The sequence below is a fragment of the Ictalurus punctatus genome, chromosome 12 (genome assembly GCF_001660625.3).
Source record: "Ictalurus punctatus breed USDA103 chromosome 12, Coco_2.0, whole genome shotgun sequence".
NCBI classification, from domain to species: domain Eukaryota; kingdom Metazoa; phylum Chordata; class Actinopteri; order Siluriformes; family Ictaluridae; genus Ictalurus; species Ictalurus punctatus.
In genome coordinates, this window is record NC_030427.2 from 28491069 (window position 1) to 28508030 (window position 16962).

The 16962-nt window shown below is 45.6% G+C and overlaps 2 protein-coding genes across 6 annotated transcripts in view; one reads left to right on the forward strand and one right to left on the reverse strand.

The window, feature by feature from the left end:
• eepd1 (endonuclease/exonuclease/phosphatase family domain containing 1) overlaps window positions 1–8004 on the forward strand; it is a 28509-nt gene extending 20505 nt beyond the window's left edge. Inside the window, exons 3-7 of the mRNA XM_017481210.3 lie at window positions 4039–4149; window positions 4255–4392; window positions 6536–6674; window positions 6926–7120; window positions 7562–8004. Coding sequence (XP_017336699.1) covers window positions 4039–4149; window positions 4255–4392; window positions 6536–6674; window positions 6926–7120; window positions 7562–7770 — 792 coding nt within the window. The 3' untranslated portion in view covers window positions 7771–8004. The remainder of the gene's footprint in view (window positions 1–4038; window positions 4150–4254; window positions 4393–6535; window positions 6675–6925; window positions 7121–7561) is intronic.
• Window positions 8005–9018: 1014 nt separating this feature from the next.
• On the reverse strand, window positions 9019–16883 carry matcap2 (microtubule associated tyrosine carboxypeptidase 2). 5 transcript variants are annotated; one of them, XM_017481208.3, is made up of 8 exons: window positions 15926–16883; window positions 15765–15816; window positions 13236–13867; window positions 12678–12821; window positions 12404–12536; window positions 11964–12269; window positions 11777–11874; window positions 9019–11697 (listed from the first exon to the last, which is right to left on the reverse strand). In XM_017481208.3, the coding sequence occupies exons 2-8, from the start codon at window positions 15787–15789 to the stop codon at window positions 11539–11541; spliced, it is 1497 nt and encodes a 498-aa protein (XP_017336697.1). In that variant the 5' UTR covers window positions 15790–15816; window positions 15926–16883; the 3' UTR covers window positions 9019–11538. The 5 variants fall into 5 exon arrangements, with proteins under 5 accessions (XP_017336697.1, XP_017336696.1, XP_017336695.1 ...); XM_017481207.3 differs by having other exon boundaries at window positions 15917–16883; XM_017481206.3 differs by having other exon boundaries at window positions 15901–16883.
• Between the last annotated feature and the right edge of the window lie 79 nt (window positions 16884–16962).

Genomic DNA, 16962 nt, shown 5'->3' on the forward strand with positions numbered 1-16962 from the left:
TGAACTCTGCATCTGTCAGTCACAGTGAAGGAGGTGTGAACTCTGTATCTGTCAGTCACAGTGAAGGAGGCGGTGTCTCTGTATCTGTCAGTCACAGTGAAGGAGGCGTGGCTTCCGTATCTGTCAGTCACAGTGAAGGAGGCGGTGTCTCTGTATCTGTCAGTCACAGTGAAGGAGGCGTGGCTTCCGTATCTGTCAGTCACAGTGAAGGAGGCGGTGTCTCTATCTGTCAGTCACAGTGAAGGAGGCGTGGCTTCCGTATCTGTCAGTCACAGTGAAGGAGGCGGTGTCTCTATCTGTCAGTCACAGTGAAGGAGGCGTGGCTTCCGTATCTGTCAGTCACAGTGAAGGAGGCGGTTTCTCTATCTGTCAGTCACAGTGAAGGAGGCGGTGTCTCTGTATCTGTCAGTCACAGTGAAGGAGGTGTGGTCTCCGTATCTGTCAGTCACAGTGAAGGAGGCGGTGTCTCTGTATCTGTCAGTCACAGTGAAGGAGGCGGTGTCTCTGTATCTGTCAGTCACAGTGAAGGAGGCGGTGTCTCTGTATCTGTCAGTCACAGTGAAGGAGGTGTGGTCTCCGTATCTGTCAGTCACAGTGAAGGAGGTGTGAACTCTGTATCTGTCAGTCACAGTGAAGGAGGCGGTGTCTCTGTATCTGTCAGTTACAGTGACTGAGGTGTGGCCTCTGTATCTGTCAGTCACAGTGAAGGAGGCGTGGCTTCCATATCTGTCAGTCACAGTGAAGGAGGCATGGCCTCTGTATCTGTCAGTCACAGTGAAGGAGGCGGTGTCTCTGTATCTGTCAGTAACAGTGACTGAGGTGTGGCCTCTGTATCTGTCAGTCACAGTGAAGGAGGCGTGGCTTCCATATCTGTCAGTCACAGTGAAGGAGGCGTGGCCTCTGTATCTGTCAGTCACAGTGAAGGAGGCGTGGCTTCCATATCTGTCAGTCACAGTGACGGAGGTGTGGCCTCTGTTCCCCAGTCTCAGTGAAAGAGGTGTGGTCTCTGTGTCTCAGTCTGAGTGAAAGGGGAAAATGTTTCCTTGCTCATGGTTGGAGAAATTGTGTAGGTGTGATGGTGAGATCGTTTTAAGTATTTTCTTTAATAATGGTTTATTCATATATTAATATTCACTGCACAAAGAGGTTTATGTACACACAGTTACTCAAAGTGTCAATTCTGTTCTGCGGACCAGGGCGATAAACCCGCAGGACTTCACTGAGAACAGCCAAGTAAAGTAAACACTCGCTACACTGAACAGGAGCAGCTTGAGCACAAGGTAAAGGCGTAATGTTGACTGTGCGAATTGAATGTGACCAAGGTCATCATAGGTCTGCCTCGTGCTGATATCAGGGGAATTAGTGACCTCATATCCCACCCATAAGCGTTGCTTAAGAATTAATCAGCAGCTCACGTCAGCAATATTTTCTGAAATACGTGGAGGAATTTAAGCCCTGTACTGCACGGTTTGCTTCAGAACAGTGCTGTGAAATCTCGTTCCCAACGAAAAACCTTCTTGTCTCTGTGGAAGGATACCGTTTGAATTATCCCCAGAAAGAAAGCTGACTCCCAGGGAACGGATTCTAGAGTTTCATTTTCTTTCTTTCTTTGTTTCACACCTTTAGTAATATCTTTCTGACCCTGAAATGAGCTCCTCGCCCTTCCCGACCCGTTTCACTTTCAATAACCTCCACAGACCCGCCTCGGTATGGATTTTTCACGTCATCACATTATTCAGTCTTTTTGGAGCCGTAGCGCTCTCTTTCCACCGATAGAGCACGTTAGCTCTGTTACTTGACGTTGGTGCTTGGACCCCTAAATATACTAACTGTCGGGTGTGATTTCCACCACTGTAACAAAAGAAAATAATCACCGAGCCCTCTGATTACGCCTCGTAGACGCCACTTTCAGAACTACCGGATGATGGGACGTCACTTTTTATCCACTTATAGTTGCGTTTGATGTTGCGGAATGGCCAGATACAAGTCGGTCACCTCCTGACACGGATCGTCTACGTTTATATGTGAAAGTGCTTCAGCACGGTCGGACACGATTGTTTTTCTCGTCCGTAAGCGCGTGAGGAATCTGCTGGCCCTCTGCCTCCACATGTGTGTTGGCTCTTATCGAGAGCGAGCCTCTGCCAAAGCTCCTTCCCACCGTCAATACCAGTATATTCCCTTACAGTAACTCGAGTAACTCTGTGTAGTGCAGATTTCTGTGCAGCGATCCGTGCACGTGACCTGGGGACGCTCAATACCGAACCCCCTTATGGAGCTCAGTTCAGGGGAAAAGTCTCTGGAAGTTGGCCATCTTGTCCGAAAATAGTGCACGTGACCTGGGGAAGCCCAATGCCGAACCCCCTCACGGTGCGAGATCTCCAAGCTTTCAGATTTAAAGATGGGGAAACTGCTCAGCTTTTCAGGTTGCACCTCCAACCTAAATGACCGTGCTAACCCCCTTCCCCTCAGAGACCACAGGCCGGTATGGTCCTGAGTGGGAATCGCACTAATTATAGACGAGAGTTTATGGTAAATGTCAAAGCGCGCTGATCGGATTGCATGCAGATCCGCGCCGCCGTTTCGGCAGTGTTGCAGGTTCGGGTCGAGTATTTAGGGCAGATCTGATCCGCATTTCATCGCCGTTCTGTCCGTAAGTCTGGATACATGACCGCTCGGGCGTTGGTTGTTATTGTTCATGTTCGTAATCGGTACACTGACTGAGACGTGCGGTTCTTTGGTTTTGTTTTTTTAATCACAAGTTCAGTGGAGGGCAAATTTTTGCACACCCTTAGGAGAAAGTGAAGGCGGCGAGCGATTTCCTTCTATAGGCGCAGCCGTTTTAGTGTTTTTGTGTTTTACTGACAGTCCTTCGTTATTCCAGGGGACAGAAACGGTAACGGTGAGACGTTAATATCCGGTCCGCGCAGGCTTTCGCAATCGCAGAAATGAACGTAAACACGCGATCTTCCGCAGAGCTTCGGGGTAGATTTCCCAAAATGGCTGCAGGTTTCGCGCGCCGGGGCCGGGACGCGTCGCGTGACGTCATCACACAAATCCCTCTCAGATTCACGTGCGTCGGACGTGAGTACGGCGAGAAAGGGTCTCGTTTGCCAACAAACATCACAGCGAAAGACGGTTTCGTGCGATTTGCGTTTTCGCCAATTCGGAAAAAATCCGCAAGTCGCGTCGCAAATTTTGAAGAAAGCCGCGGCGGAGTCGAGCGTTTTTGAGCCGCAACAATCACACACACACACACACACACACACACACACACACACACACACACACACCAAAAAAACCCCAAAACACTGCTCATCAGTTAATATCAAAATCGTATCAGGTGCCACTTTCGCAACGTGATGTAAACATTCGCAGATCCGATTTAAAATGAAAGGTGATGTGAACGTTTCCGTTTTCCATTCAGAAACCATATCCGAGGCGAAGATTCGGACCCGGCTGCGTAACCGTGCGATAAACAGACCAAAAGAAATGTACAAAACGGACATCGTTTTGGATAACGTCGTCTAGGTAACAACTTATCGTTTCTATAGCAACAGCTGAGGCAGGGATGTGTATTTTGGACGCTTAACCTAATCTCAGTCTGATAGTAAACAAATAATTTTTTTTTTTTTTTTTTTTTTTTTTAAAGAAGTCATTTATCAAAGAAGAGCATACGGTGAAGGTTTCCGTGACGTTGAACATGTATGGAAGGAGTCTCCAGTGTCGGTGTAACTGTACTGTTTTCCACCATGGGAAAGTCTTCAAGCTGGCAGGCTCTGTGTGGTGTTTTGTTGTGTTTTGGGGTTTATTTGGTGTGGAGTTAACGTCGAGCGCGTGAGAAAGGGGACGGTGTTGGTGTTGTAAGTGATAACCGTAACCAACTTATTGGAACATGATCAACTTCCACGTCACTGATTATTCCTTACTCAGTGCACAGTGGAGTTCATGGTATTACTACATTTGTTTTGAATCCTTTTAATAGTGTGTGTGTGTGTGTGTGTGTGTGTGTGTGTGTGTGTGTGTGTGTGTGTGTTTCAGTTTTGCACAGAGCTCAATCAGCCAACTCTCTCCAGTGTGTGTAATTGGAAAGGCCCTCGCGGCATGTGGAAATGTGCTGCTTCTGGGAAACCCACTGGAGAGTCCTGTATAGTAAGTACACACACACACACACACACACACACACACACACACACATAAAATATATGCTGCTACCAACACAGTGTGTAACTGCTGCTCATGGTGTTTTATTTGAAGGGTTCAGAATATTCCGGTTTCCTCTGGGACACCTCGGCTGGCATCCAGCTGAAAGAGGCCGTGGTTTTGGAGAGCGCCGCTGCTGCTAACGGCAACGGGAACGACGCCCAGCCCAAAGCCTACCTTGGACACTTTCGTGTAAGTAACAGCGGCTCCGGCTAAAGGGCAAACGGGGGTCTTGTGCGAGCGTCTTGCGTTTGTGCGAGTTTGTTTGGTGACCGTTTTCCCGTAAACTTTGTGCGTTCTTGAACCGTTACAGTCCCCCTGAGGAAAATATCGCAACCGCCAGGCAAACCGTATCGATTTCACTCTGCACCGAAGACGCTCGGGTTCGAGATCTAAAGGTAAATACGCGACGGCGGATCAGAATCCCAGCGCTCGTTTCCTCGTAGTCGCATCGAGACGCGTTAACCGGCGTACCCTCGTGAAACAGACGTGTTCAGAATAACACGTCACGTGTTGCATTAACACTCAGTGTGTTACATTTAACACGTGCCCTGCTCGTACATTTCCACATAAATATGTGTTAAAAACACACACACACACACACACACACACGAGAGAGAGAGATGTGTTGTTTATACTGTTTTCCCCTGCAATTATCCTAAAATGTCATTTGTTTGTAGGCTAAAATTCTAAAACTGCTCACAAGATAAACACGGTTCAATCTGCAAAGCTGTAAAAGAGGAAAGAGTGTTCGGTGCTAGCTACAAAATATGGACAAACGCCTTTAGCTGAGGAATTGTGTTACAGAATCCCACATTTTTGAGAATTTTGGCTCTCCTAATGAACAAAATGGCGGCGTGGACCCCTGATTTACGAATATTTATTTTCCCGCTTTTAGGAGCTAATTTTTTTGCACTCTTCTCGTCACGTTAACCTTGTGAAGAACTTTCCGCCTCGACGTTACTGAGCTAGCGACGTTCCGTTAGCCGCCGACTGTGTGCACCTGTTACCCAGCATTAACATTCACCCAATACATGAAGTGTGAATTGTTTTTACACATCCTTTCTGAGAGTGTAGAACAGGGCACGTTTCGTTTACCGTGGCCATGTCTGCTCCGTGTCTGGTTGCTCAGTACACCAGCGGTTTCTTTCTTGTCCAGGACGTTCCAGATTGTTCCATTGGCTACGCCCAGTGCTTGTGCAATGCCTCTGATCAATTTTTCCCCTCTTTTCTCAGCTTCACAATGGCTTGCTTTCCTCCCGTGGACAGCTCTCTGGTCTTCCTGTTGGTTTATCCTTTTTAACAACGAATGCAGTCTTCACGGGTCAACCCTAGGGCTCGAACCAAGAGATAGTAATTCTTTAAACAGTCAATCTGACAGGGCACACCTGGGCAGCAAGAAACACCTGTCCGTCACGTGCTCCGGTATTTCTGATCACCGAATGTCTTCAGTGTGTAGATGAAAACAATCGAATCGGTCCTGCTGTTCCAGTACTTTCGGAGGGGAATGTAAATGTAGATTTGTGCACATTTCCTTGTTTTATTTTCATTTATTTTTAATTTGATTTTATTTTAAGATAAAGAGAGAGGTTCACGTGCGGTCTGGTTGAGATCGGAGGTGTGCATCAGGACCGGGATCCCTCTAGTGGTGTAGCCAGGAATTAATTCCAGGCTGGATAAGGAAATTGCGTGGGCTGTACAATTAAAAACTGATAAGCCTGCTGCAGACCTGCTTGTTTTGGCTGGACGCCAGTCATTTCTTCCTCATCGTTTTAGGTACAATCATCAAACGCCAGCCAGTCTTGCCATGATAATAGCGTTGCCATAAAATCATGGCGGTTCCATTGAAAATGATTCAGATAAGATGCTGGTTATAGTGGGGGAAGTGATGCTCTGTTTGCTCTGGATCTGATCTCCTCCTGCAGTCAACCTTCCGTCCTTCTCAGCCCATCATCTCGATATCGCTACGAAAAAGAAAAGCGCGTGATTTCTGACGGGTTAATCCGGTTTCTCACCAGAGTACCCGGTAAATTACGATTAAACAAGTTAACGTTCACGCTCATTTGGCATCCGGGGCGGTTAAATGCCGACTCGTCACGATGAGACAGTCTGGACACTGTATGGACGTCCTTACAGCGCATGTTCCTGAACAAACTGTGTTCTTTGACATTTGAGTAGCATTTGTATTTGCGTAGTAAGTACGATGTTCGTAACGAGATGCGCCGTATTTGTGTCATATTAACCGTCAATAAGTATTTGGAACTGGGGAAATATTTCCATCACACACCCCTAGCGACATTCATTAAGGTGTCCGGTTTCTGTTTCCCGTAACCAGATCGGATCGTCCGAGCTCACCGTCGTGAACGTGCACGTCAAACCTCCGTCGGCGCCGAAGCAGCAGAACGGGCGGAGCCACAAATCCGACGAGCTGAAATCCCACAGGCTGAGCCCTGGAGTACAGGAGACTCTGAGAGGTTAGTTCTTAACGTCCCAGAATGCACTGGGTGGGACTTATTGGCTGCGTGTCAGTGAGTTTGTGCTGATTGAGCAGCAGCGATGAGCTAAACTGGAGCGCAGTGCAGCATAAGCACAATTTCTTTGCATTCGATTGTACTGATACCAAGCTTTTTTATCTACAACTTCCTCGAGTACTCGAAACCGCCGTGTAAGTTTGAGTGTGCCAAGAAAAAAAAATCTGTGCTCAGAGTGCGAGTTCTCTCTGTAGGGGTGAAGAACGTGTTGGTTGTCGGGGGCTTTGGTCTTCCTCCGGACAGCGCTCAGTTTGAGCCTCTGAAGAAGGAGAAGCTGAGCGCCCTCGTGCCTTCCTCGGTCAACACCAACATCAGCACCAAAGCACCGCAAGGATCCAGCTGCCTGGACAACATCTGGGCCAGCCGTAGCATCAAGAAACTCTACACAGGTAATAACTGGTTCCTACTAGAATGCTAAACACGTGTGTATATATACGTGTATATATATTATGTTTATACTATACTACACACTATACATGCTATGTAGTATATACTGTACTACAGAATTCTATATACACTGAATGCTCAGTTCTGATTGGTCAGCGGCTCTGACGGTAGTTGCTACGGGTTTATATTAATTCACTAACAACTCATTCACACAGACTGGTTTAAAAATATGTTTAAAAATTACAAATGGCTGCTTTAACGCTTCAGTCCTGCTCATGTAGTCCTCATGCTGAGTTAATTTGGTGTTAGAGTAGGAATAAAACACTGAAATGTGCAGAGTAGGGGGACTAAAGGAGCAGGATTAGCAAAAAACTGTACTACATCTTTGCTAGAAATATTCACACTTCTGTAACTGTCTTTTTGGTGTGTGTGTGTGTGTGTAGGTCATTGCTCTGTCGTGAGGGAGGGCCTGACGAACCCCTGGATCCCCGATAACTGGTCGTGGGGCGGAGTGGCCTCGGAGCATTGCCCCATCATGGCCGAGTTTTACACAGATTACACGAATGAGAAGACGACGAAGGAGCCGGTGCACAATGGAAGCAGCGTGGCAGTGGTGGAGAGGGATGACCTCACACCCAAACATGAGCGGTGACCTTTGACCTCGGGCTGTGGAGACCGTCATGGTGACGGAGAGACTGAGATGGACTGAGGCTGCATCTTTTCCAGCTGTTGTACAGTAGAAATTATTTTGAATGTAGAGAAATAATCAGATATTTATGGAAATGAGATATGTATGTATAATTTTTTTTTTTTTTTTTTCAAAATTACACAAGTGCTAAAAACTTTTTAATGAAGTATGTGGAATAAAGCAATACTGAGAATTTAACTGAAATGTAATACAAATTGTATCTGTGTATAGATATTGTTTGTGATATGATGATCTCTTACCGAGCTTGACAGCACAGAGGCCACACCTCCTTCCCTAAGACTGACAGCACAGAGGCCACACCTCCTTCCCTAAGACTGACAGCACAGAGGCCACACCTCCTTTTCTAAGACTGGAAGAGGTCATGCCTCCTTCTCTAAGACTGACAGAGGCCACGCCTCCTCCTCTAAGACTGACAGTACCCATGCCTCCTCTAAGACTATCAGAGGCCACGCCTCCTCCTCTAAGACTGACAGTACCCACGCCTCCTCTAAGACTATCAGAGGCCACGCCTCCTCCTCTAAGACTGACAGTACCCACGCCTCCTTCTCTAAGACTGACAGGTACAGAAGCTAAGCCATACAGGTGTGTGTGCGTGTGCACGTGTAGCATTTCCTCATTCCATAACGTTAATATGTAATACATCACTGCAACCTCCTAGTTGAAGTAACAGTGACTCAGCAGTGTTTTCACAATCTCTACGACGTAGTGCTCGTGTGAGTTTTTACATTTAAAACATCCAATCATACAGGAAACAGTGTGCCCAGAAGCTCCGTCCACACAAAGCGTGCAGGGAATGGACAATTAAAGGTCAAACAGCAAAGTCCAGTTTGGGACGTGTCACACACCCACACACACCGGTGAGTCAGAAACGCAGTGGCCTTCTCATACTAAACTTTATGTATCTCAGAGTGTGCAGACTTTCGTTCAGCTCAGTAAGCTGATGTTGTGAAGAACCGAACCTGTACCTGTGGACAGTCAGTGCTAAATTTGGTCTATAAACAATATATATCTAAGAACAGAAGTGGAGGTGCGGTGTCCTCACGGGTCCGCGTGTAGACTCCAGATTTTATACTCGGTTGTTTTATTTCACAGTGAATGCAAAACTGCACATTGACATGTATCCCTCTCACTGTAGCAGGGTGGTGGTAGCATCATCTTGAGCTTTACCCTCAGCCCCTTGCGGACTAAATCCCTCTTTACGGACTCCTTTCTCTTCGTTTCCACTCTTTCAGTGGACGGACTCCTCGTCACGCTTGTGACCATTTTTCCAATAATGGATTCAATGATGATGAGCCATAGGATTTCCCCATTTTGTGGATTTTTCCTAATCAAACCCTGACACTCTCCCAGAAGATTTTACTCATGGACCTGTTGTGAAAGCTTATTGGTCTTCATGATGCTGTTTGTTTAAGTGTGATCTCTCTCAAACTCTGAGGCACAAACTATTTGCATTTATATTGGCATCCGGGAACACTATCCACAGTACACAGATGGACTAATTATGCAACTTCTAATTTACGGGTTTCACGTCAACGGGCGTGAATACTTATGCAATAACAACTTTGATGTTTTGTTGTTGTTTTTTTTCTTCCCTCCACTTCAGCAGTATGAGATATTTTGTGTAGATTCATGACATATTATCTCCATTAAATCCATTTCAGTTACAGGTTATAAAACTACAAAACGTGGAAAAGTTCAAGGGGTGAATTCATGCAATCCACTGTACTGTACAACTGAGCTGGTGTGAGGGCGCCATCCAGTGGTAGCAGGACTGCAGTGACGCACTGAGCCGGTCATCAGATGACTACTGTATACAGAGCTCTGAAATTAACACAAACTCCGAAAGGAGGGAAATCTAAGAATTCACACCCCCAAGAAGTAGAACTTTATGGACAGATGGTATTGTTTATGTGTGTGTGTGTGTGTATTCCTTCAATCTAATGGCGTTTCTAATGCTAATAAATGCTAACACCAGTGAGCAAAATACCTCAGGGAAAAAGCCTTGTTAGCTGTTTGTTGCTATTTTTCCATCGTTAAAATTTTTTCACATGCCATTAAAATGGTTTGGAAAAGCCTTAAAATCTCTCCCGATCGTATACGGTCGGGCTTCAGAACTCGATTCAAACCCCACGTGAACCAGCTAGTTAGTTAGCTACTGTAGCTAGCCGGTGGATTACTGTTCTAGCTTTGGCAGAGCAACACACGTTGACCTTTCCGAAGGTTTTCATCATATGTACAACGATGAATAGAGTAAATTTATTAGGGTTTGAGACGTCCATGAACATCAGAACACCACACGTTCCTCACACGTTGAGGAACCTCATTTGAAACGCCCGGTGTTCCTACAAGACGATAAAGCACGATGATGAAAACTGCTGGATAAAATTTACAAATCATCATACCTAATATTTAAAGAAGTCGCAGAAATGCCCATCTACAACAACAACAAAGAACAACGTATCATAGGAAAGATCAAATGCGGGGTGTATCCCAAATGCTAGTGTCGGGAAGAAGAGATCTCATTCGATTGCATCATAATTAGCCAATCGAATAGTGTACAAATGCTACGTTTACTGTATGTTCGCCATGTTTACTATCACGTGAACAACTTTCACAAGTTTGAATATTTTGATCAGGATTCACATCGATGCTTCTCAATACAGTAGAACCCATGGAAGTCCAATGGTTCGAAATCGACGCTGAGTCGCATTACAGTGTAATTACAGAGCCTTTTCTTCAGAATTCACCAACACGTGTAAAGAAAATTCGGTCGTTTCGTCTTATTTTCATTGCTACGATTTACCTTTACGTCGTGCTGCCTGGCTATATCCTTAACTAGCTTATTCTTGGTGTCTACATTGTCCGGGCACCTAACTACAGTCTTGTCACGACCGTCTTCAACAAGCACAAACTTGCAGTGAACGCACAACTCTAAACTGACGTATATCGCCAGAGGGAAGTGTGGTGGTAGCGTCATGACTTGTGGGTTAACTGCTCGGGTCAAACGCACGAATCCGTCCTCTCTTGTATGGTTTAATTACCCAGTAGACACTGCGAAGGAAAAAAGGGAAACTTTGTAGCTAAGCTAGTGTATGAATGTACGAGGCCCGCCATAGGACCTGTAGCGTAATGTTATAGATAACTAACATAACTTTACACTTTGTTCACACAGACATTGGAATATAGCTAACTAACCGGAGTATAACTCAGTAAACCGACAGCGCGAGACTACCGAGATGTCTGATTAGAACAAAAATTCGGGAAACAAGGTCTGACTAGAACACGTTTTGGGATGTACTTATTATTATTTTTATTCTCTTTGTGTGTAATTGAGCTGCTGTAATGAGGGAATTCCCAAAGTGTGTATCTTATCTTATCTAAAATGGCTGACCGTGTAGTAGCAATGCAAAAAACGAATCCTAGCGTTTGGGACACGCCCACAAACTGGCCTGAACAGAGTGGCAAATTGACAGGTATATATTTCTAATCATAAGTTGTGATCACGGCAGATAGGTGGCGCTGTGAGGTGTGTCAGTGTTCATGCTGGAACGCCCGTTTCCCTTAACGGTGATGATGGAAACTACCTTTAGAACCAATACGCGGTGTCTTTGAATGGATTAAAAAGGGCACTTGGGTGGTTCAGAGATGCAGGGTTGGTCACACTAACACAGATTTGTGGGAATCAGAGGTCACGGGTGTCTCCCAGCGTGCTCAGACGAGCACTTGGAGCTCTTCGTCAGTCAGCTGATTGACCGCCATGATTTTCTGGAGCTGCTCGGCGTAACGCTCCAGGTCCTGAAGGAAGTGCGGGATTCGCACGTTCTCCATCACAGCCAGGCTCTTGAGGCGCTCCACATCCTCGTAGGACACCTGCAGATAAACATCTTTAAACAAACGGTACTGAGGAACAGTAGTAAACAAAAAAACTTGGTTAAGATTGTTGGTTAACCTTCCCAAGTGCAGTGAGGAGCTGGAAGTCGATCTTCTCTCTGTGCCTGAGGATCTTCAGGATGCCGTCCAGGTAAACCTGGTCCTTATTGAAGCAGCCTGGGGAGATGGACAGACAAATGAGATGTAAGCTTGTGTGGTTTTGATTTATTATACGGTGTCGGTTAAATGCATGTGGAGTGTGTTACCAGGCTGTGAGGTGTCGGTCTGACCGCGTTTAGCCCTTACGCAGTAATCCCAGCGTGTGTCGGGATGGTGAAGGAAGCGTGCGAGATCGTGGAAGAGCTGAGCGAAGGACATGTGCGCCGCCTGGTGGACGGTGTAGTAGAGCAGGGCGGCGCGCCACAGCCTAGGGTCTCTGCGGAACAGCACGCTGTGGATGCTGGCCAGGCCCTCCTCGGTGGGGTTGACCGGCTTCAGGCCGAGCTTCTTCCGCCCGTCTCCGCTGCTCCACGGCTGCTGGCTGTTATTGATGCTGCGGAAATAGTGAGTACCTGAGCGACAGAGGGAGAGGGATAAGCGCGCTTTCAATGACGTGTACACTCTTGTACGTCTTAGCATGAATTCTAAACGTCACGCACACAAAACACGCAACGTTACGGATCGACAGAATGCTATTCGCACACACCGATCTCGTGTCTCAGCAAGCCCTCGAGCCACTGCTCCCTGGCCGTGGAGACGTTGATGGTGAGAGTCGGTCTGCCGTTCACCACGGTCATGGAGGCTCTGGAGAGCAGGTCATCGGTCAGGTGCACCACTATCTACAAACACACACACACACACACACGCGCGCGCTTACGGTACTACTGTACTGCACAATAAACTCATCCAATCAGCATCTATTTTATGATAAATGCTGTAGATTGATGTTCGGATCCTCAGCCTCGCTGTGCCTCATTTACCTCTCCCACGCAGCCTTCCTTCTCCATGTACTTCTTAGTGTGGGCCCGGATTCGGCCCCTGCTCAGCAAGCTTCCTCCGGTGGCCTGCTCAAACTTCTCGTAACTTCCGTACTTGTACAGAGCTAGCTCCATGATGCGCACTGCCTGGGGGAATGACATCAGCTCGTCATAGAGAGGTAAAAGAACGAGACTGACACAAGTGGCAGCAAAGCAACAGTCTCGGGTCTACAAGGACGCCGAGACGAGTGCTGTCTGTTGAACACTGACATGGATATGGTGTTAAATGGACAGAGATTTAAAAAGCATTGGAGGGAGAGAAGAACAGATCCATAAGGAAATAATGCTATTCAGCCTCGTTAGCTCGTGCTACATTTACTCGTGTTCGTGATGTTTAGGAGAACTGTGTGTTTTTGTCGGGTTAAAATATGGAATGGAGTAGATGCTAGAGGAGATTGAGAGGCGAAGAAGGAAGATGGAAGGAGGAATATTTGTTAGGGTTTAAATAGTAAAAGTATGTAAAAGACGTATGTTTTCTGTGCTTCAGAGATGGACTGATACCTGTGTGAGGAAGCAGTCAGAGGCTTTGCTGTATTTTTCCAGAACCTGCGGTGACGCCGGGTTGCTGTACTCAAACTGCGGGTTATACCTGAAGTCCGACTTGAAGAACTTGGCCTTCTCACTTTCCACATTGGATGGTTTAATGGCAGTGAGGATGCACAGCTTCTTCATGGAGTTCTCTCCGTCGCTACTGCTTTTAGCCAGCTGAGGGAGTCTTACTCGAGGTTGAGAAGCTCTATTCAGCTGGCTACCATTACGAGGAGACAGGTCGACATGACTGCCAAGGATGGTTATATTGTTCGCCGGCCAGGAATAATGCAAGAGCTGCGATTGGCCGATGTCTCCATAGCTCTGATTTCCCGATCTGATCAGCAAGAGAGGTCTCACGTCTCGGTGTGCAGATGTGGAGACGATGCGCTGTGCTCTTTTAAACTGTCTGTAGCGGGAGCGCTTGAGCCTCTTCCCTTCTTTGTCCTCCTCTTTCTGGGGGAAGACTAGGCTGCTGGAGAACGGGATCTTTAGGGAACTGGAGGACCAGTGTTCCACATACACCTGGCTTGGGCTCACAGGCTTCTCCATGACACTCAGTACACACTTCTTAGCCCTGTCTTTTTCAGCCCAGTGGAGATGCTCTAGAGAGAAACGTAAATATATGATGGAGGCATGCAAATATCCATCAGCCAGTGCAATAGCTTGTTAGCATAGCTGTTGTCAGTCCCAGTGATATAGGTGTGGCTCAGTAAAGGAGGCGTGGCCTCTGTGGTGTCAGTCCCAGTGATACAGATGTGGCTCAGTAAAGGAGGAGTGGCCTCTGTGCTGTCAGTCCCTGTGATACAGGTGTGGCTCAGTAAAGGAGGCGTGGCCTCTGTGCTGTCAGTCCCTGTGATACAGGTGTGGCTCAGTAAAGGAGGCGTGGCCTCTGTGGTGTCAGTCCCAGTGATACAGGTGTGGCTCAGTAAAGGAGGCGTGGCCTCTGTGGTGTCAGTCCCTGTGATACAGGTCTGGCTCAGTAAAGGAGGCGTGGCCTCTGTGCTGTCAGTCCCTGTGATACAGGTGTGGCTCAGTAAAGGAGGCGTGGCCTCTGTGTTGTCAGTCCCAGTGATAAAGGTGTGGTCCAGTAAAGGAGGCGTGTCCTCTGTGTTGTCAGTCCCAGTGATAAAGGTGTGGTTCAGTAAAGGAGGCGTGGCCTCTGTGGTGTCAGTCACAGTGATAAAAGAAGTCGTGCACTAAAATCAGATCAGAGGCTGCTTTAAATATATCTTTCATACACCAGATCATTCATCCCGTATCGAGGAAGAGATACACCCATACCTATTAAAGACCAATTTACAAAAATAACCGATGTAAATAAACATGACACTTCAACCAGTCTTGTATTGTCTCTCTCCTTCTGCTATTTGTGTCCCATTTTCCTGGAAACCGAACCTCTGCATCCTCCTCGTAACTACAGCAAATGACATCGATATGGAAGGAACAAAACAAAGCCTATTGTAAAGATTTATTTACTTCTCTACAGTACTAATGAATCATTTTAAGGAGCGTGTCAGTAAAATACCCTCCTTGATAAATCCATGAGAGATTCAGTTACAGCGAGTCAAAACAAATAAATCAGTGCAGCGGGTTTTCCACATCTTATCTGACCTGTCCTGCTGCATTACATACCAAACCGTGGGATGTTTTGTGCTTGGGTATATTTACTTGTCTTTTACAATCAAGTCGTGTTAAACCGACCTTGGTGGCTGGAGCGGGCGAGCTCTGAGGATGCACCGTGCCACGCTTCGTTAAAATGATCCTGATTCTTTTGGACACTGGGAAGTACACAGGCAGCGAGAGGACTCGAGGCACCCGAGGCATCGAATCACAACAGCGGTGAGCGTCTAATGAGAGCAATGAGCTGGAAGGGCACGGCTTCATCATCATCATCACAGCTCATTACAAACAAAGCTCCATGATGTGAAATGACCCAAGTGTAATGTCATACGTTACTTCTGACATTACGGCTATTTAAAATATAATTCAATGCACAATTTAGTAATATGATCAGTATATTATGGTTATTATAATACGGTTATCATGTTATTTTTATATTGTTTATATTGTAAATAAATAAATAAATACACATTACAATTGGAGGTGTTTCTGCCTGAGTATGATTGCTTGCATAGGCAATATGCAGGTACTGAAAATGAATAATGTTATACAGTATAGCTGAAAAAATTGAGTACTTTTGCATAAATAACGTTAGTAAGTAAAATATAGACTAAAGTCTAAAGCTTCTGAATCGGTAAGCCTTATTTTCTCCTCCTGAATGCACATCACATCATTCATTTAATGTTTGTCCCTTTCATGCTACAGTCAGTGATGAACAACAGTGATCACAGATAGAAAGTCTGGGAAGAACGCTTGAGTTATTTCTGCACCTCCTTAAAACAATTCTTGTAGCATTGGTGGGTTTTTACTGATTGATTGATTTATTTATGATGAATTATATCATCAGATTTAGCCTATCAGATCATCCAGGAAACTCACCAGTAACTTTAATGGCTTCCAGCATTGCTGAGCTCCTTCTCTGGTGATAAAGCTGAGGAAAGATAAGGTCCAGCTGAGAATAATGAGACGCACACGAGCGGTGAATGTTTACACACAAGATGAATATTTCACTGACTTAAATAAACGCTCACAATCCTCACATCCACACCGCCTCTCCCTGTGCGTCTCTCTGGAACTGAGCTGCGTGTTGTTGTTATGGAAACCTTACGTCATTTCCGTATGATTTTTCCGTAAAATTTTTACGATAATACCAAGTGTACTATATTACGAATGTATCATGTACTATAATACTACTATGGTAATATTATATTAAATTACACAACGTATTTATATTAATTATTTTTGCAAGACTCCCCTTTTTCGTTGTATTCACCATTACGGAAGTCGAGATCTCCGCCCCCTCCATAGCTCAGTCGTGACGCAACAATGACGTAGTCAACATGGCGGCGTGTTAGCATTCAGTGCTCCTTGTAGGGAATTAGTGATATTTTTAATCGCACCTTAGAGTCTTTTTTAGTAATTCTCCAACACATCTGAGGGAAATACATCATAGGATATCCTTTGTAGTTTTTATTTAGTTTTTTTATCTGCCTTTGTTTTGCGCTGCTAGCTACATTTAGTCCCAGTCGCTAATTAGCTTCCGTGAGCCGCATTCATGTTTCTCAGTTGCCTAGCAACAGTGAGATATGCGCAGTCTGCTACTGAGTATGAACAAGCTGTTAAGACAACACACTAGGAATGAAAAGGGTTGTTATAACAATAATAATAACAATAACAACAATAATAAAAGACTACTCTATCTCTAATCGATATAAATGAAAAATCTGTCAATCTTTGCCAAGATGTACTTTTTGTATTGAATGGTCTTATTATCCACAGATTTGTACACCATTACAACCTGAAAATTCACACACACACACACACACACACACACACACACACACACACACACACACACACACACACAGTCAAAATAAGAATATCTACAATATTCAGTCACTTCCTAGTAACACTCGGAGACGTATTAAAACCAGAGTCAGCACAAGATAAAAAAAAAAAGCTGAAAGATTTCATGCTTTGGACTCACTGAACCTTTTTACACCACCTACAGAACAGAATAACTGAGATTTGCAAAATACTCAATAAAAAAAAAAAAAAAATGAAAGCATTTCCATCA

Excerpts from the sequence above, each read along its gene's own strand:
- matcap2 (XM_017481208.3), bottom strand. The coding sequence starts at position 15,789 with ATGCTGGAAGCCATTAAAGTTACTG. Across the intron at positions 13,868-15,764 it reads GGAAGCCATTAAAGTTACTG|AGCATCTCCACTGGGCTGAA; the intron begins GTGAGTTTCCTG and ends GTTTCTCTCTAG. Across the intron at positions 11,875-11,963 it reads GACCGACACCTCACAGCCTG|GCTGCTTCAATAAGGACCAG; the intron begins GTAACACACTCC and ends CCATCTCCCCAG.